The sequence below is a fragment of the Pipra filicauda genome, unplaced genomic scaffold, assembly GCF_003945595.2.
Source record: "Pipra filicauda isolate LSUMZ 115617 unplaced genomic scaffold, ASM394559v2 scaffold18_size4552066_pilon, whole genome shotgun sequence".
NCBI lineage: Eukaryota > Metazoa > Chordata > Aves > Passeriformes > Pipridae > Pipra > Pipra filicauda.
In genome coordinates this window covers 246930-268204 of record NW_024104298.1, presented here as the reverse complement: position 1 = coordinate 268204, position 21275 = coordinate 246930, and the positions used below count along the sequence as shown (strand labels likewise).

General features: G+C 36.8%; 1 protein-coding gene across 1 annotated transcript in view; it reads left to right on the top strand.

The window, feature by feature from the left end:
- Nucleotides 1-21275, top strand: part of CFAP47 (cilia and flagella associated protein 47) — a 277322-nt gene that overhangs the window by 200530 nt on the left and 55517 nt on the right. The window contains exons 55-57 of the mRNA XM_039380204.1: nt 2376-2480; nt 6278-6434; nt 14574-14669. Coding sequence (XP_039236138.1) covers nt 2376-2480; nt 6278-6434; nt 14574-14669 — 358 coding nt within the window. The remainder of the gene's footprint in view (nt 1-2375; nt 2481-6277; nt 6435-14573; nt 14670-21275) is intronic.

Sequence of the window (21275 nt, the reverse complement as noted above, 5' to 3'; positions counted from 1 at the left end):
ACATCATCTGTATAATATCAAAAAAAAAAGTTAAACCCACACCTATAGTATAAAAGATAAAAATTCTTTCTGCTTTCAGAGCAGGCAGTCTGCTGGATTATCATAACTCCATGTTGATTATTTAGATTCATTGTGGCAGTGCATTTTCTGTGTAATGATAATATGTCAAGTAATGCTTATTGAAAATCGAACTCCTGTCTGTTTTCATCTTTATGGAAGACTTATTATTCAAAAAAATTCATATCTCTTAGTGAAACTGATCAAAATTTAAAAATTTTAGCTGTAATTTAATTATGTGTTCTTATTCTGTGACAACCTGTCTTTACCTGCTTTTTCATTTTTTTTCAAAAGTATTTGGAAGGGAATTCTTTTTATACTAAGATTCTTTCTCCATTTTTAAGTCTTCATTTGATAAATGGGTCTGGCTGCAGCAGGAACTGGACTGCAAATTAAAGTAAAAAATTCTCAAAAAAAGGTCTCTGCATACTGAGCATGCCCAGGAACTGACTGAGAAATGAGCTGTTCAGGCTCATTTTAGATGACAAACAGCTAAATGAACTCTGGGCAGGGGGGATGACTCTCCCTCAAGTCTGTTATTCTGGGTAGTACAGAACCTTGCAAAGGTGACAAATGTAGGATGGTGGCAGTGAGTGCTGGTGGCAAATGCACTTTCAAGTTATCAGTCACTTGTGGGATATATGGGATTGTGGAGTGTGGGGGTGCAGGAGTGAGCCCAGAGTGCGTGAGACCCACCTGCTTATCCTTCCACAAGTGTCTCTTATCATGAAGTGATAAAAAATTGTAAAATTTAAATTGGGAAGTTTGAAAAAATACAATAAACCCCTTCATCAATAGACAAGACAGTTAATATATTCAATTAACTGTTATGGTAGTATTCTGGTGTATTATTTTAAAACTTGCACCCCAAAACATTTCACATTTTGTGTGTTAGTTGAGCACATACGAGCTCTATCTTCTCTTCTGCTCAATATATCTCCCATTGACATCAGTAGGAATATCTGCTCAAGGCACACCATCATCCCAGTCCCTAATTTTGCTGGTACCCTACAGACACATCCAGATGACTGGCAAGACCCTGCCAACGTCCAGCTCTGAGATGGCAGGGAAAGCCGTGGGGCAGTGAGGAAAAGCAACCTAAGCCTTATTAGGGGTCTGTTCTGCTAGTGAACGTCTCTGTCTCTGCTTTACCCTCTGGAGCTTCCAGTTTGTCCTCAGCACTGTGGTTGTGGCCAGTGGTCCTGGTGCCGCACTGGGCCACCATCCCTGTTCCTGTCAGGATCCTTGTGTCTCTGAGACTTGAGGTGCCATAAGCTCAAACGCCAGCCATATCAGGGCACAGGCAGTCAAACTTTTGAGGTGGGAAGAGGTTGCAGGGCTTGTTACTGCAGTCAGGCATCTTGCAACCATTAAATGTAGTAAAAAAAACAAAAAAAAGTGGTTTTAATAACTCCCGTTCCCTACCTCTAAGTGGCCTGTTCTTCCAAGGCTGACATTTCCTTTATAAAAGGGCTTGTCAGTGCCAGCTGTTGTAGGGTGTTGTTTTGACCTTTATTAGTTGTAAGTTATTTTCGTTTTATAAAATACACCTTAAGTGTTCAAAATGCAAATTACCTTTTCATCTCTTCTTACTTGCAAACATTATTTAAACATGTATAATACGGAAAGCCTAGTACTTTTTTTTTAAATTAAAGAAATAGATACGGTAATTGTGTATTCAGTGATTCTAGCTGATCACTCTCTCAACGTATTGGCATTTTTGTTATTCATAATTCTATTCTTTCACTTATCTGGTTCTTAAAATATTTATGACCCCACTGTAGTCAGCTTCTTTGCTTTTCCCTGTGCAATTGAGTCTCAAGTATACTTCAGGTGAAGAGAAGACTAGCAACGTTATTTACAGTGCTAGTTTAAATATAGGTGTGCAGAAGACAGACAAAATACTAGTTTAATAAAACCCACCCTGCGTTTCCCGTATAAGCCAGTTTGTGTCTGTGACGGTCAGTGTGATAACCTTTCAGTGCCATCAGTACAATCAGACACCAAAGTCCTGTTTGAAGGGTATTTGTGAGCTGCTGTCCCTGTCCTTGGAGCAATCTATAACACCAACTCTGAAGTTCCTGGGGAGTGAACGTGCAGTGACTGCCACAAGGGTTGTTGACTGCAATACACTTGCTGCCTTAGCAGCCTGTGCTCACTGAGAGGGGAGAATGCGTCTGGTAGAACACATTAATCACATAAACATCAACACTGTTGATACAAAGCACAAAACAGAAACAGAAAAAAGATTTCTACTCCCTTCCACCCCCTACCTCACCCTTTGTCTTGTTTCTTGTTTCTTTCTTGTGTTTGTACAGCTGACTGTTGCTCCTCATTCCATCATTCAACTGCCCGTGCAGTTCTATCCGTCTGCCGTTGGAAAACGCAATCACCAGGCAAGAATAATCTTCAAGTCTGCAAAGGTATGATAATATGTTTGCTGCCCACAACACTTGGGATTCAGATTATTATTTTTAATAGGCGAGTAAGGGTTTCAGCCTGTAGGTCAAGTTGAAGTTTAATGGCTGGATGCATAATGAAAGAGCAAATGCAAAAATGTTAAAAAATATGATTTGTTTTAACCTTAGTTTTACACAGAAATTATTCTGTTAACAGTATTAAAATGAGGCATAATGGCCTAGGAGCTATAATAGGTAATGAATAATTTTAGCTTGCTCAGTAATTAGTTCTGCTAGTTTTTAACACTAGAAGACTGGCATTTCTTAGCATTGACACTGCTGAAATTAAATTTCTTGCTGTTTTTCCCAACCCCAAGCAAAATTAAATTCTTACATTTTTTTATCTGATCTGACTTTTGGAAGGTCACACACTTGAAAAAGTGAATTCTTCCTTTCATTTTGTTTGAAAATGGTTTTTATTTTGAACACCTTAGAATTGTTGACTTTTTTTTTCCTCTGTGAATTTTCCTAATTTTAAATGAGAAACAGGCAAATAAAGAAACATGAATCATCAGCATGACCTACTAGCTGATTTTAAATTACATCTGGAATCAAAAAGAAAAACTAATAATATGATGTAAATGATAATATTTCATATGAGCTGTCATTAAATGAAGCATTTGCTTTCTGTGCAATTTCCTCTCTGTATTTTTTTGGACTTTCTGATATCCTAATAGACTGCTGACCTGTGAATTATTCCAGGTGAATGCTGCCAGGAGTTTTCAGTAGTGTTTTAAGTAATACTTCAAAAGCAAATATTCCTTTATATGAAGAAAACAAATAGTGAAGGAAGTGATATGGCAATTTTTTTTTTCCTGATAAAGTATGTTGAACAGACAGGTTATTTGCAGGTGGTGTTAGCACAGCATTTATTTTCAGAATCTCTCTTAAATATTTATTAAGGATAAAAACAAGGAGACAGCAATTTTCATATGAATATTATATATCCAAGGTCAGTTCAAGAGGACAGAATGTCCTTATCTTCTCTGGAACTGGATGATACACAGGAATATTATCTATTAAAAAAAAAAGAAAATTCACCAATTAGAAAAGAAATAAAACAATGCAACACTTAATTTATACCATTCAGAAACAAATTGAGTCCTACCACCGCAATCTTGTCATCCAGTACATCTCCTTTCAAGTAATGACCAATCTCCAGTGAACTTAAGCCAGTATCCCATCCTTCTAGCTGATTTGTCCAGACCCCCTTTAACTGTTTCAATCCGTTGGTATAACCAATAGCTCTTTTTATACCTGAATCTTTAGAATTCTGTAAATTTTCATTCATTTTCACTGCTCAGTCCTTACTAAATTAATCCCAAACTATTTTGGTTTGCTAATTGCTGTACTGGTAGCTGACAGTAGCTTAACTGTATAACTGCCTTTTTAAATGAAGACTTGAAGAATGTTTGTCATCAGCAGTGGATGCCTTAAACAATTTTTAATGTAACCCCTGCCACTACAAAATTGATTTCCTTTCCTTGATTTCTTTGATTAAATATATCTGAGTGGGCACTTACACCATCTGATAGCTGAATAGCTGTCTAATCTCAGGTCAGTAAATAACAGTACTTAGAGGATACACCTTAGCTATTTCTGATTGTGTGTCTTTGTGAAAAGCTCTTCATACAGCTTCAAACCAGAATCAAATGAAGCAGGTTATAGACAGAGAAGTTTCTCTCAGTTCAATGAGGTGAACATGAGTTTAGCTCAAATCATTGCAAAACCATGAAATTAAATTTGTTAGGACAGCACAACTGAAAGATCAGCTTGAACATAATCCACATCCAGAGTTCTAATATATCTGTATTATCCTATTCTTTTATCACATCCAGGTGTAATGTGGAACATTTAACAGTGGTAATTAATATTAGGAAGAAACTGAGCTCAATATTAGATCCCAGCTTGTATTATTTTCCTTAGGAATTCATTTTTTTACATTTTTTCCTCTTGATTTCTTTCCCTGAGCATATATGATCTTGAGCTCCATCACAAAGTAAGTCAGTGAGGAAAAGTAACTGCAGGTCAGGCAAGGCAGGCCTGTCCTATAATCTCTGTAATTTTTTGGTTGCCTGCCTTGTTTCATTTTCCAGACGGATCCCTTATTTTGTTTGTCTCCTTCTTTAGCTGCTCAGTTCATCTTGTAAGGATGCTCAGCACTTGAAACAATGTGTTTCAAAATGTCTCTTCTTGTTAAACCCCCAAAATTAGTAGAAACTACACTCCCTAGTGTTGGTAGACCATAGGCCTGAGCCTTCAGCAATGAAGCTCAAATTTGATCTTTACAGCTCACCTGCACAAAATATAAGGGTGTGCTCCCCTCCCATCCCTGCACTCCACCTCAAGGTAAAATTACTTGCTCTGAATAAGGTGGTTCACATCACACATATTTACAGAGGGGCTGGAAAGTGTTCTTAGACTAATATTGCCTTGTAACTCGAGAGTTTTGAAAAAGAAAAACCAAACATTTTTTCTGTTACTGTGTCTGTAAGCAAGCACGAAGTATCAATAACAAGCCAGTGTAGACCACTGTAGCCTTTTACCAAACAATTGCCATCAGTAAGATTAAAATGTCTTCATTTCTTGTTCAAGTGAGTATTTCTCCATAAAATGATAACAAAAGCATACAATTTTACTGTCCAAAGCTATTTTCTGAAGGCATATAATGTGCCATTTTACTTATCCCTGTTTATACTGAGAAGTCTTAATATATTAGGCACCTCTTACTATAAATATTTCCAGATTTGTTGTCAGATTTTTTGAACCCTATTACAGACTTTCCCTATTTTTTTCAGACAGACTATGCAGAAGTAAATGCAATATTTTGGATAATGAAAATAGTCTTTTGTTTTTCTGTATTATTTTCTATTTTCTTTGTATTGCATACCTTTCTGAGTCATAATGAACAAAACAGATCAAAAGGTCATTTTGAGCAGTTTGTAATAAGCCTCAGATTTTAGTCTATATTGTTATTATTTAAAGGCGGCAACACAAATGAACAAATTAAACATTTTCCTTAAACTAATGATAGTATTTTTATATTTACCATTCACCTTTCCTGCTTATTCACATTTAAAGTTTCCATAAGGAGTGGCTCTATTAACATCACTCTTTTTAACCTTAAAATGTGGGGCAGGTGACTCTTTACCTTCATGCTGAACAAAAAAGATTAAAATTAACACAACAGTCACATTTATTTTCCTCTTTTTTCTGCTCTGTGGTGATACTGTATATCTACTAGTTCTTTCCAATATTCTTGATTTTTCTGTGTATAAAGGTTAATGTTCTTTATTATCTTTGAAGTAACACTTTTAGCTCTTTTTGTGATTCTACTACTGACCCATAAAAGAATTATTTTCTTTCTTCCTTTGTCTTCCGGAGAGAACTTCTCACTTCATCTACTTTCAGGTTCTAATATATGTGCTTTGAGTTGCCCTTTTGCAACCACCTACACCTTTCCATTCACTATACTGGAGACTCTGAGTAGCTGGATGGAAGTTAAATAGTACGTGCTCAAAGTAGGACAGAAGTTAAATGCAAAAACAGGAGATGTGAACATCTCCCAGAATGGAGCTATTGGTTTCCAGAAAGCAACACTTGGAGTAACATAAAAGCTTGAAGAAAGACGAAAGAAAGAGTTAAACAACAGCTGACTTATAACAGAGACATAGAACACTAGAAGAAAGAAGTAGCAAAATGGTTTAAAATGTACAGATCTGATTCATCAAACATAAAACAGTGACATGTTTCATTTACAGTTTCAAGAGTGGATATTTTTACTTTTGGGAACTGGTCTTCCTCCTCAGTTGATGGAAGCAACTTCCATAAGTGCCTGCGTTGGCCAGTGTTCTTCTGCCATTGTATCCTTCGAAAACCCAACTCCTGAAAATGTGGTGGCGGATGTCATGCTGACAGGTACAGGGGTTTGGAATTTTGTTTGGGGTGGAGGAAGGAACTTAAGCTCCTTGGGTTGTGTTAAAGTGTGTAAGGGATGGGATTAAATTTGCCTCATTCCATTTTCTGGCAATAGAGGCCTTGTGTGTCATTCACATCCACCCTGAAAAGCTCTGTAGACTGGGCTGTGGGAGTGAAGAAAGAACACAAACCTTTAACAAGTGTTCACAGTAGACCTCAGGTCATACAGCCTCATGTGTACCTGCACCTGGTTGTTGACTGTGGACTGCATTGTGACATTTAGGCAACAGGAGGCTGCTGGGATGTGTCTTGGTAGCTGTATGTCTAAGCCAACTAGCTAATGTTTTGTTTTGCTTTTGTTCCTCTGTTGCCTTCAAATATTTTACATTATGTGGTCAGATTGTAAATAACTAATGAAGTTAGTAAGGGCAAAACACTCGAGGGTTTTTTTTCTGATTGACCATCTAAGGAAGTATGTTTCAGCAATATTTTCAAACATACTTCAATATAAGTTCCACAATTATCAAAGGTTGACAAGTCCCTGTCCATACTCAGATTTCACAAATGCTGTAAGAACTCGAGTTTTAAATCCCAAATTCTCCTTGGTGACTGAAATTTACTCAGTGAAGGAGGAAATTTCTCTTTGAGTGAAGCAGAGGGCTTTAGAAAATTCTCTGAACCTCCTCCTAGTCCAACATAAATTGTAGCATCAGAAAACAGGTGCCAAAGCATTTTCTGGCATTTACATATAACAAAAATTGAAGATAAACCTTCCAATTGGCTATGTGCTGTTACTGCTAAAGTAGCTCAGGTCCAAGCAACGTCACAAGTCCCTGATGCTTTGCACTGTTGTGACTTAATATAAAGCCCTATGGCCTGTTCCTAGCAATGGAAATAATGTATTCTCTGTACTACACTTGGATGAGGTGAAAGGAAGGCCAAAGCCCATCAGGTGTGAAGTTTAACATGGCAAGTGTAGGCTCACAAGAAGATGTTCTAAAGCTATGCTAATTGCATAGGAAAGCTTAGGGAAAATACATATAGGTCCACTGATGGATAGCGGGGAATCAGCTAGTTACAGATAATGCAGAAAAGTCTGACATGCTCAACAGTTTGGAAGTTTTTTGCCTCTCTGCAGTCAAAACTTGCTCCCAAAGCAGCATATATTGACTTGATTTGAAAGGGAAATGGGCAGCTCACAGGGAAGCAACAGGCTGTGGACTTCTTAAAGTAGCTGTATGCTTCCAGATCCACAAATCCAGATGAAACTCACAGTGTGATAAAACAGTTGGCCAGTGTGATTGTGAGGCTGTGGTTTTCTATGAAAATTGATGCTGATCAGGAGATGTTTCTGTTGACTGGGAAAAGACTATGTGGTTTTCTTCTTTGAAAACGGATACAAGGAAAACTGAAGTAGTAATAGGATGATCAGCCTCAACCTGAGCCTCTGGTGGGATCATTGGACAGGTCCTTTTACAATCTGTGTAGCCCATGAATTGCACATTCCCTTGCAATCCATTTCCAAACACAGGAAGGTCAAGAAGGTAATCAACTGTAGTCAAATGAGTTTGTTAAGTGCAAATGATTGACTTATGTCGTTGCCTTCTGTATGGAAATGAGTGATTATGCAAATAAGGGGGGAGCACTGAATGTAATGTGCTATGATTTAGTAAGACTTTTGTCACTGTTTCCTGTAACGTTCTTGTTTGGAAGCTACGGAAGTCTAGGCTTGATGAACAGACTGCTGAGTGGATTGAAAACATGGCTGAACTATTGGTCTAAAATGATAGTCATCAACAGTTTGACATTCGACTGCTGGCTGGTAACAATTGTTGTACCCTAGGGGTCAGCATTGGGGCCCATATTATTCAAGACCTTTATTAATGACAGGGATGATGACAGAGAGTGCAATGTAAATAAGGGTAAGGGACTGACATGATGAATGGTCAAGCTCCAGTCCAGAGGTACCATGATAAATTGTTGGTATAACTCTCTTTTGAATTGTTTTGTTTATCAACTTATCATCCCTGGAACAGCTGAAGATGGAGTAAACTTTTAGGTTATAGTAATGCAATTTTCTGCTCAAATTTTAACCCTTAGCATTTTCCCCTCTTGCTCCATCTGCCCTTTGTGCTTTTCTTAGGCCAGACACTGTGAATTAGAAGTGCTGTGAATTACTAATTGTGCAACTCTCCTATTTGATCAGGAAATAACTGATTGTATAATCTTTTGAATTGTAGGTGTGTATTACATGTGTAGTATAAAGATTCCCACTGCATCTCGTGGGCTGCTTTATTCTAGTGGAAAGTGCAAGCTGGTATTCTGAGTTGTACAACAAGAGCAATTAAGAGAAGCAAACTGCTTTGCTTATTGAGAATAAATCTGGTGCCAGATAGCACAGTTTAGTGCTCCAATACTGCTAAGTATTATTTGTAAAAAAGCCAATCCAATGTGCTATTCACAAAATAATGGAGAAGAACCATCTAGTTTATCCCTGAAGCAGCTTCATCAGAAATTATTTATGGAGCTTAAATATTGCATCTAAAGCCTAGAGGATTATGAAGTTCTGATAAATATTAGTTGAAACTACATTGTTTAATTGTTTTAGTGAAAACGGTCATCTTTCTAACTATAGAACATTAACTTGTCCCAGAGAGTTTTTCAGGAATAGAGACAGAGACTGGGAGCTGGCTTAGACAGTGAAAGACTGATGACTGTTTTTATGCATCAGAAGTTTTCAGTCTTCATTTTTCTTTGCACATCAGTAGACCTGCCATGATGATGATCTAATGTTTCTGTGGTCTGTGAGGTTATGAGAAGTTTTCCTTGAAAAAAATAGATTTTGTACTATTATCTTCATGAAAGTAAAATCATACATGTCCTTTATAAACTGTCTTAAATTTGTTAATCGGATTGATTATAATGTTATTATTCTAATCCGATTGCTCTTGGTGACCTATACATCATGTTTGATTGGTTTTAATCACAATAAGATAGTTGAGTTATGCATTCAAGCTGTCTTTGGATATCATTGTGCATGCCAGGATTTGCTTTCTGTAGGAATACTGACTGTAATACTTATTTCCTTCTTTCCAGAAGAAAAGAAATCTAGTCTTATAAGCAAAGTCATGGATGCACAAGTTCAGCCAGTATTCCTGGCCCTTACATATCCTGGGAAATAATTTCTGCAATGGCTGATATATTTATTGAGAACTTTCCTGTTTTCAGGACAAAGTTTACCAGAAAGGAAGAAAATAGTATTTAAAATATACTAACTTCACTATATCATACCAATGCAGATATGTTGTTCTAGTGGACAATAAAAACTAATTAACAGAATTTTTTTCAACATTAAGAATTAATTAGCTATCCCACAATCTAATGGGTCTGGTAAGAAAGTTGTCCTAGTATGAATATGTTACTTCTAGTCTACTTCTTTTCCTATCAAGAACTAAACTTTACTAGTTCTGAACTTGCTTTTCCACAAATTTCTCATTTTCTTTCTCTGTTTATTTTGCTTGTATCAGTTTGTTAGTAAGAATATTATTTCAACACCATTTACAATCCTACATAGAATCATAGAATCGATTGGGTTGGAAAAGACCTCCGAGATCATCGAGTCCAACCCTTGGTCCAAATCCAGTCCATTTACTAGATCATGGCACTCAGTGCCACGTCCAATCTGCGTTTAAAAATCTCCAGGGATGGTGAATCCACCACCTCTCTGGGCAGCCCATTCCAATGCCTGATTACTCTCTCTGTAAAGAATTTTCTCCTGTTATCCAACTTAAATTTCCCCTGGCGGAGCTTAAGCCCGTGCCCCCTTGTCCTATTGCTGAGTGCCTGAGAGAAGAGACCAACCCCCACCTGGCTAAACTTCACTTCAGGTAGTTAGAGACGGCGATGAGTCACCGCTGAGCCTGCCCTCTGCCTCCAGCCTGAAACAACCCCAGCTCCCTCAGCCTCTCCCCATAGGACGTATGCTCCAGTCCCTTCACCAGCCTTGTTGCTCTTCTCTGGACCCGCTCCAGCACCTCAATATCCTTTCTGAACTGAGGGGCCCAGAACTGAACACAATACTCAAGGTGTGGCCTCACCAACGCAGAGTACAGGGGAAGGATCACTTCCCTGCTCCTGCTGGCCACGCTATTTTTGATACAGGACAAGATCCCATTGGCCTTCTTGGCCACCTGGGCACACTGTTGGCTCATGTTGAGCTTCCTGTCAATTAGTACCCCCAGGTCCCTTTCTGCCTGGCTGCTTTCCAGCCACTCTGTGCCCAGCCTGTAGCGCTGCAGGGGGTTGTTGTGGCCAAAGTGCAGGACCCGGCACTTGGCTTTATTGAACTTCATCCCATTGGAATCAGCCCATCTCTCAAGTCTATCCAGATCCCTCTGCAGAGCCCTCCTGCCTTCCAGCAGGTCGACACTCCCTCCCAATTTGGTGTCATCAGCAAATTCGCATTTACATTATGAAGAAGACCAGATCTCTTACCCATGTTGTGATGATCTACTCTTTATATGAATGTGTTTTGATATGAAGAGCCTGTTTTTGTCCTAGGAGTTCTTTTAGCAGTGCAGGAACACACTTAGGAATGTACAAGCTAGTTAGGAATGACAGTAATATTAGTTCAGACAGAACAATAGTAATCTTCAAACGAAATTAATTAAACACAAACATTTTAGTCTGAAATATAGTCTTAATTTATTCTTTAAAGAATGGCAACCTCTTTATTCTTAAGACCCATGGGTTTTCTTTTCCTGAAAAATATTAATCCAAAGAGTAGAAATGGCCCTGTCAGCAGCTAACTCGAATTCACAGGAAACAAGAAGATTTTGAATCCATCTCTGAGAACAGCTCTTAAAACTGTAGGGTTAGTAATATAAAACTCAATTTGCTAACACTTTGAAATGTCTTAGATGAAATTTTAGCATTAAAACATGTTACTGGAATGCCTTCCTTTATTTAATCTTGTGCTGGATTCATCAGGCTCATTGGTGGTGTTACTGGAGGCCAGAGAGGGAACAGAATGGGGGAACAGCAAACAGCAAGTCAGAAGGCAGAGTGAAATGCTTGACTGGTCTTCATTTTTAGAAATTGTGTTTCAGAACACGTGCCACTTCTCAAGAGAATTCAAAGTGTCAACAATTAAAATAGGGCATCTCAGTTAAAGTGTACAAGTAGTAAACATCAACATTTATAGATTTACTTAATGCTTTGAAGAAGATTACAGAAGTTATCTCTATCTTGTTTTCAAGTAACATTCCATAGGCACTTTCTGCCCTAGATAGATCTGAAATTATATTTTGAATTGCACAGTTCAGGAATTAAAACAGATATTAATTGGGAATTGTTGTATTTGTACCATTTCTGAAGCTTTCATTTGCATTTCTGAAGCTTTGTCAAACCCCAGAGCATTATTTCTCAGAAATGTTTCTTTCTGAGAATTTTGACTGCTACTGTAGCACAAACAGTCCTTTATTTGGGATAATTATAGAGCAAGTAAAACTACCCACAATCTGATAATTTGTGATGAAAGGATGAAATCTTGGACCTCCTAAACCTAGATTTTTTTTTTTCTTAATTTAAGAACAATAAGTTTTCTTCTTAGGATTTAGATACCTAGGTGCTTAAATGTGCAGCTCTAATCCACAGAGGCATTCATAGCTACATTCAGAATATTCATGTGAGTAATGTTTATTTGACAGCAGCTGATTTTCCCCAGTGTGAGCCAATGATCAGAACTACAGAATATGCAAACCCTTGTCATGGGTGGTTTAGCAACCATTTGTACTAGTTCAGCTATTTCAAATTGAATGATACTGCTCTTCTGTAAATACCCCTATATAATATGTCTACTAAAATTTTTGGAAGCAAAAATAATTATATAAAAAACTGAAACTACTGAAATCTTCAGTGAAAACCACTGAAACCCCCAGAGTTCACCTGTATAAGAATTCTCCCTAAGTATTACTGGTTCATTAATACCTATAATGCTTTATTTTGATCAACATGGGTAATTTGATTTCAAGATTTCAGTGATCCAAATGTCTATTGGAGTTTCAAAAAAAAAAAGGCCAAGCGCTTTTATAGAGGATATTCATTTCAAACTTGGAAGAGCCATGATCAAAGATTAAAGCTACAGTGGTAATTAGGAATTAGATAAGGGAAGTGAGTTGTTTCCTCTGGAATCCAGTGTTACCTGCATTAGCAAAGCTGATATCTGTGGCAGTGTATAAAGTTGCTTTCTGGTAAGGATGTGTACAAAGTGTCTCATGTTGTGGGTTATTAAAACTTGCCTTGTGTCCTAGAGAAGGTTGCATGCACAGTAGCTTGGCTGCGTCTTTTTCCATTTAAAGATTTCCAAACTAGAATTGCCACTTTTTAAATGTGCACTGCAAAATATTTTCAGGCTGCTTTCTCTGACTTTATTATGTAATTGAACTAAGTACTCAGAGGCAAGTCTGCTAATTACTCTTAATTTTCTTTCAGGCAAAATACATTGGGCATAAGTATTATTGCCTATATATGTCAGTTTTAGAATGAAATAGTAAAGATGTGAGAAAAAATTATTTTCAATCATATAATCGATTTAGAAGTGCTAACGTCACTTTGTTCTGATTCTGACATAATTCAAACTGTTATGTCAGCTACCAATTAAAAAAATTATGTGCAATATATAAATGCATTTCTGAACTGATAAATGCATTTTTGGAACGTCATGAAGCATAACCTAGTGCTTTTAATTTTATACAGTGAAATTATTTTTCAGAGGAAAAAAAAAAGGTTTCCAGCGATTAGTTAGCTAGTTCTGTGAAAATTTTTAGCTGAATGTGTAGATCGCTATAAAGAAAAAATAAATAAGAGATATTAGAAACTTTATAAAACTCTTCTAGTAGTAGAAATTTACAGTATTCAGCTTGTTAGCATTCTGGGATTAAAAAAATAAAGAATTCCTTCAGAATAATTAGCATTATAGGGGAAGCTTTCCCTATAGCTTCACTTCTCCCATTGCAGTCTCTCAGGTAAAGAAAGACAATGATATAATTGTTTTATTGATATATTAAAATGGGGGTGTTGGCTTTTCTTGTGCACCCATCTTTTAATATTTGGAAAGGGCCCTTCAATTCTTTTAGTATTTTCTCATGGATTACAAATTTTGTTTTAAACCTCTAAGCTGGTTTCCAAAACCTGAAACTTTGTTCTTGAGGTGAAATGATTTTGAGGCTGCTTCTCTTCTCACAAGAAGCAAGAAGTTTGGTAGTGCCAAGAGAGCTTTTCTTTGCCTTCCTGAACATCTTTGATCATTGTTCTGTTTCTTAAAGCTACTTTAACTCTGTTTCATAACCCCCAATGACAGTCTTTTCTGGCTGTTTGATGAGTCCCGGGTATCATATCTTCCTGTCAGCAGTTCATCATTCAGTGTTACCACACTTTATATGACATATTATACAGATACAGTCTATCTGTTGGGCTCAGATTCTTGGAGTTAACTACTAGATGTATTTCCAACAAGGCATTTCCTTTGGCTTCTTCAACAGCTTCAAAGCCTTTTTATAAAATTGGACTTCAGACCAGTTTTTCCTATCTCATCTTTCATTATCCACAACATTGAGAGTAATCAGTGAAATAATGTAAATGATGTCTAAATCCAGTCTTTATGAAGTGATCTGTTAGTTGATCCAGTAACTTGCCAACAAAAACCAATTCTTGTCTGCAACTGTGTCACTACTTCTAGTCCTGAACCCCTTTCTCCCAAGCTTTTTCTTAATGTTTCATGTCACCATGGGATTTCATTGCTATTTGAATTTTAATTTACAAAACAATTTATTTTGTAATCTCTAGATGTTATTTAAATGAGAACACATTAAAATTTGTGGTTTTTTCATGATGGTGTGTTATTTTATTTTAATTCTGTTTAGAAAGATATCCATATGATATCTATACTTCATCACAATGAGGAAAATACTGGAAGAACCTTTAAACAAAAGGGGGGAAAAAAGGGCCATGTGCTCCCATTCAAGAATATATTTTTTAAAACCGCTCTCTATGAATCTGTTATATTAGGGAAATTTTGACTTCTAAATGAGTTTCCATGAATATTTTGTTTTGTTGTTGGTTTTGTTTGTTTGGTTTTAGATCGTGAGCTGTCTGGTCATAATTTCAATGCATCTGTCCTGTCAGAGTCCACCAGCAAGGAATCTGTTTTCCATCTTCTGTTTAAACAACCACGAGGTATGTAATTTCTGGAATTCTACTTTGAATGAAGTGGGTCAAAGGAGGTGATTGTCCCGTTCTGTTCTGCCCTGGTGCGGCCTCACCTCAAGCGCTGTGTGCAATTTGGGGCACCACAACACAAGAAAGATATGAAGCCATTAGAGAGTGTCCAAAGGAGGGCAACAAGGATGGTGAAGGGCCTTGAGGGGAAGCTGTGTGAGGAGCCACTGAGGTCACTTGGTCTGGTCAGGCTGGAGGAGTCTGAGGGGAGACCTCATTGTAGTCACAACTTCCTCGTGAGAGGAAGAGAAGGGGCAGGCACTGATCTCTTCTCTGCGGTGACCAGTGAGAGGACCCAAGGGAATGCCCTGAAGCTGTGTCAGGGGAGGTTTAGGTTGGGTATTAGAAAGAAGTTCTTGACCCAGAGAGTGGTTGGGCACTGGAACAGACTCCCCAAGAGAGTGGTCACAGCGCCAAGCCTGACAGAGTTCAAGAAGCACTTGGACAATGCTCTGAGGCACATGGTGTGACTCTTGGGGATGGTCCTGTGCTGGACCAAGAGTTGAACTTTGATGATCCTTGTGGATCCCTTCCAAGTCAGGATATTCTATGATTCTATTATTGAATTATTTATATGGTATGATTTTTTTTAATCCCTGAAATCAAGAGTGTGTGTAATATTTGATGTATGAGTGCAACTCATAATTCATGTGTTGAATCTGGCTCCTTTTGGAAACAAGAATTAGCATGATATGAATGGTGTTTATTTGTTTTACTTAAAATAACTAAGTAATAATCAGAGGTGCATCCAGTAAAATTCCTCTGAATTGTGTATTGTTCTTTCTTTCCTCACTCCTGCAGTGATTTTCTTAGACTTTCGAAATATAGTTTCTTTTATAAATAATATCTTACCATCAAAGCACAGATGTTGTGTGGTGACAAAGTGATGATTCTGTGTAAGAGAAACAAGAGGAATGTAACCTGACCTCATGATAGGTGCTACAAGTATGATATAAGAAGGGTGAATGAGCCCATATAATAATGTAGTATTGATGAATTCCTAGGAAAGGATTTGAATTTTATTAAAAATTAAATTACTATTCAAATTATTATTCAAAGATTAAGTGCAAATAAATATAGTTGTATTTTAGGATTGTCAAGATGAGCAACACTGCTATAAAAATGCCTATTAGGTAGGAAGGCATTAATTGTTAAGATTCTTAATTAAATTGAAAATGAAAGGCATCTTAAAAGTTGTTATTTTTTTCTAATGAGAAAATGTAAGACGTGCAAATGAATACACTGGAAAAGTAAAATATATTTAAAATATATTTAAAGTATTACAAATATTTATTTTTTCAAAATATCCTGCAACAAATTACAGTTTCCTTAAACATGAAGTAATGGAGTGGAAAAAAAGGTAATTGCTAAGAAATTTATTTTTGAAGTAAAATTTTTGTAGTTTTGTAGTTAAGGAGAAGTTGTCTCTCCTTGCAGATTACTATGCCTCAACAAAATTTCTGGGTGATAAGGATTTAGAAGAAAAAAAAATACATAAGAATTGGTCTGGACATTGTATCATTTTCTATATATACATTTTACACAGACATATATAAAAGTTGTAACTTTTGTCACGACCTCATATTTATTTTTTTTTTTCACAGAAGCAGTGAGGAACTGTCCAAAACAATCTAATTCATGTCCACAGTAAAACTGACAATGAAATCACTTCACAGAAATATTAGAGCACCAGGGCAATCTTTATAAATTGCACTTTCTGCTACTTATCTTTTATATCTGCAATATTTTATGATGTGATCAGTAGACGAAGATCAGATTAGATGCAGGTGTTAGTGCTTTGCCACTATTCCCTATAACAAAGAAAGAATACTTTGAAAATATGTTGGAACTTAATATTATTCTTGATAGACTTGCTGGAATGTATTTGCTAGATCATTTTATGAGCAACATTTCTGCTTGTGAAAAAACTGTGCTTGCTGCTGATTAATTACTTGGTTTTTTCCCCATTCCCTCTAAAAACTGAAGGAATAACAAGATAGGCTGAGAATCTGGGAATAATTTTTTCATCATCCTTTTACAAGAAAGCTAAAATACTATCCATGCCGTGGAGCTGTTACTCATAGTAGACTATCCTTTTTCCCTGCCTTGGCTTCCCAGTAGCAACATAAGTGTACTGGCTGCATGGTACTGTTTCCCAGGAACACAAACTGTGTTTTCTTTGCCCCGTCCTGACGCTGAAGGTGTTATTTTGCATTCAACCTCTAGTCGTTACATTTTATGGCTTAGCTGCCTGTCTGTGTTTATGGCAAAGCCTGTCTGTTGTAAAGGACTCCTTGTAGCATCAAACAGGATCAATAAACGGGGCAGTTAGCAGGACCTGCTCTTTAGATATCTCTCTCCATATTTCAGCACTAGTTTTGTGTTTTGAGACTTCTATATTTTAAGCAGTCCAGTCACCTGTATCGTGTTTATCTCTTTTCCCTTTTTACTGAGAACTCTTTATTTAGCCTTCTAACTTTGGTTTAGAGTAAAGTATATGTATTTATTAACTCTCTCAAGTCCTTAAGAAGGAAAGATAAAATATATTTAATAAATGTGTTTAATGTTAGGGAGACATTTTCCAAAAAGCTGCCTGCAGTGTTAAACCAGTTTGATGACAATCAAATCTGAGCTATTAAGATTCTATGTATGTTCTTTGGAAGCATATTACTATTATAGTTTCATATTTTATTCAACGTTGTTTGGGAAAGCATTTTAGCATACTTTTTATGTCATGTACAGTCCACTATGATTACAGATAACTTGGCTTTTAAACTAATTTCACCTAAGAAATGGCATAAATTTTGTTCAGGTCCTCAGGCCATTTTGCTAAAATGTATTTCAAGACTTTCATCTTTAATTCTATACTTATTTGCATCTGCTTTTTTCTTTCAGTAATTCTTCATGAACAGTCTGTTTTTTTCTTGTGATTGCTTTCAAACACTGAAAAAACAACAAAACTAACATACTCGTTTGCCCTGGTTGTCCTTCGTTCCTCTGTCTCTTTTATTATGCTTTTGTTATCATAAAATGACTTGAAGAGCCACAAAAAAAAGAACTGTGAGAAATAGTTCTCCATTCTAGTAGACTATTTTGAAAACGTGTTGGAAAATATTAGGTTTTCTTTCCTCTTGCATGTTTTAACTACATTTTGTGACCATACTTTGGTCACTCACTCACAACAACAGAAATAGTTTTACACTTTATAATGTGTATAACTTACATAAGAGGTTGTGTCAAGAAGTAGTCAATGGTCAGATAATGGATTCTGTAGGAAAGGGACATTCAAGCAATAAAAAGACTGAACAGCCAGGTACATGTGCAATATTATCGTATTTTTATCTTCATAAAAAGTTATTAATGATGAAATTAGCTGGAGAAGAAGGGAACATACAGAAACCCCTAGACCTCACTGCAAACCACAATAAAAGAAGTTGTGATAATTAGGAGATTCACTTTAAAAAAAAAGTGCTTTCCTTGTTTTCACTGTTTTATATTCAAATTTCCCTTCTTTTTGGAACACATTTTCACAGGAAAATTGAAGGGATTAGAGTTCTATTGAAATTCTGGAGGATACAGGTGCCAGATTTCCCTTAAACTTCCTTAGTCTAAGTATTTTCCTGTTTCATCTATACAAGTCTTCCTTGTGATGAACTTTATCTACTTTTCATTCATTTCATTTATGTTATTGCCTCTCCTGAATTTTCACCTTTTGAAACTATCAAATTTCACTTTTCTGGTGGAACTGTTCAATAAATGTACTATTCCCTTAAGTAGTTCATAAGCTCTGGTACATCAATTCCTTGTGCTACACAAGATTCATTCAGGAAGGAGCAGGCAGGCTGCCTTCTGAAGTCAACCACCAGTGGCTCTGGTTGGAGGTGTTCCTCAAGCTGTGGGTACATTCAGCTCACAGGACTGCAACATTTCTCTTCTTTCTACTCTACCGTCTCTCTTTTTCTGGGAAAGGGCTCTCTTTGGCAGATCAAGTTTAGCATCTCAATATTTTTACCCTACTACTTCTGTTCCTGCTTCTGAGACAGGTCAGCCTCCTTCTCAGAATGGGTTGATCCATGATATTGCTGAGTTGCTACCCTCAAATTATTTTTTTTCTCTTCATAGAGTCTTTATATCTTTTCATTTCAGTAGTTTCTTGCTGAGTCCTTAAGGTGTTACCACCATTCTGACTAAGTTTCTTTTCTTGCAAGGCTTAGGTATTTTCACACAGTTTATCTATTTTCTCAGCAAAATAAATCTGAAGTTGTGGTGCTGTGCTGCACCTAATTGGACTTTACATCTCAGGCAGCTGAAGTACTATTCTGAAGATTACATATGCCTTTAAAGAAATTGCTGTTTATGATCACCACAAAATAACAGCCTTCTTGAACCCAGCATATGCAAAGACACCATGACTTTCCTTCTTGGCCATGTTTGGATACCTGTCTGTGTGACCTTCAGCTGGCATTATTCTTGCTCAGTTTTCTCTGAAGTGGCATCATGGCACTCAGAAACTTATACAGAGGTAGATTTGCTTTGTGAAATTTCCAGCAAAAGGGAAGACATGGGACCCCTTCCTAATCCATGTATATGGCATTTTTCTGATTGCTGAACCATCCTGACTTGCCTCTCTCAACCAGGAGAAACCATTCTAAAGATCAGTGTTCTGATGTTACAGCTGAGAGAGAATCAGGCTGTTTTTGGAGGATGTGTCACTGCTCAGTACCGGGACAGCAGAAATGATGTAGTCCAAGCCATATTTATCTGCAGAGACATATGCTGACAAAATCAATGCATTCAAGCTGGTGGCATTCTTGAGTGCAGATTGTCTCTGCTGTCAGCATGGAAAACCTGGGAGAGCTCTCTAAAGCCACAGCACACCTGAGACCCTCACGTAGAGACATCATTGTGTCCTGTTTTAAGGCACTCGTGCCTTCTAATATGATGAACAAGAAAGCTTAAATATTTTTCTTTGTACTTCTCTGCAATCTCTTCAGGCCGTATTTTATAGGGCCTGTTATATACCCTCCTTTTACCTTTGAATTTTACTTTCTTTATAGATTATATGGTATAGACATATCTTTATATGTTTTTGCAAATCAGGAATTCTTTATAGTGAAATAACTTGAAGTTCAGGAAGTGAAAGGCAGCACTGTAAGAATAAGCAAAAGGTCTCTGTTACTGTTTTCTTAAAAACAATCCCCTGAGTTGAAGAAGTAGAACAGTACATTCCCTTGACTGTATAAGGAAATGATTTATTTACTTCAGCATGCTCTCATGATGCTGCAAAAGAAGAGAGAATAAAAAGATATTCAGGATGCAAATAAGAGAAGGGAAGACATCAGAAACACAGCTTTTGCATAGTCTCATGCAGATCCACATAAGACTTCCCATGTGGATTTATCATGGAAAACATATTTTCAAGCTATAATTGCCTCACAAATTTTAGCTAGGCTGTGCAGTAGGTTCCATCAGAATCTTATGATTTGTTACTGAACATCCAGAGTATAGTACTTCAGAGCATTTAAACTATGCAAATCAGCCTCAGGAGAGGCTGTTATTTCGCATTATCTTAGCTTATTTCTCTATTTAAAAATATCTACTGTGTTTTATAACTTGATAAGAAATTATCTCCTTAATTTTCAATAAAGCTAGAAAATGAAAAGATGATTAATTTTGACTGAGAATAGCATATTGCTGCTAATCTATTTGATAACAGCTGTGGATGGAGAAGACGGAGTCAGAATGTGCCCTTGAATAAGACAGAACTGCTTAATTCCTCCCCTCTTCCTGATTCTTGCTTCTAGCCTTCACCTGTTAAGGTAATAAACTCAGTGAAAACTCCAGAGACACAGATTTGTTTCATCCTGTAAATTACCCAGTAAATCTATGTCTAGCTCTAAATTGGCTATAAAAAATTATCTACACTAATCTTTTTCTTTCCAGCCGCACATGCACGGTGGGGAAATTACCGGCAGTATCAAACAATTGTTTCTAGAGCAGAACTGAAGAAGCTTGATTTTCTAGACATCTACTTTATATCCACTTTCCCTGTCCTCCTCTGCTCTTGGAACAATCACAACATGTCTCTGTCTGCCATCAATTCATTTGTACAAGACCCTTCCACATCCATGCTGCACCTTAAATATACAGGGAAGACTAAGTTTCCCTCCTTCCCTAAACTAGCTTGTAATTTTCTGACTGAGAACTAAAATTGTTGATTCTAATATAACTTTTCTTCATTTGTGTTTATAAGCTGACTTTCCTTGTCTATTCAGCTGTTGAGTTCTGCAAAGCATTGAAGGTATGTTGGAGTTGTATGTCTAACCTTGCTGAGAGAGGACAGAAGACTAAAAATGAAAGAAAGAAAGAAACAAACAAAAAAACCCCAAACATACTACTGGCAGTGGTATTAATGGAAAAAAAAGGTATGGAAACTTGGAACAATTACAGAGATCTTTTTTTCCTAAAGAAGATACTGACAACAATTAGAGAGTTCTTGACAATATCACCTTAACATTTTTAAATGAGGAGTTGAGGTATGTGTAGGAAAGAAACTGAACCTTT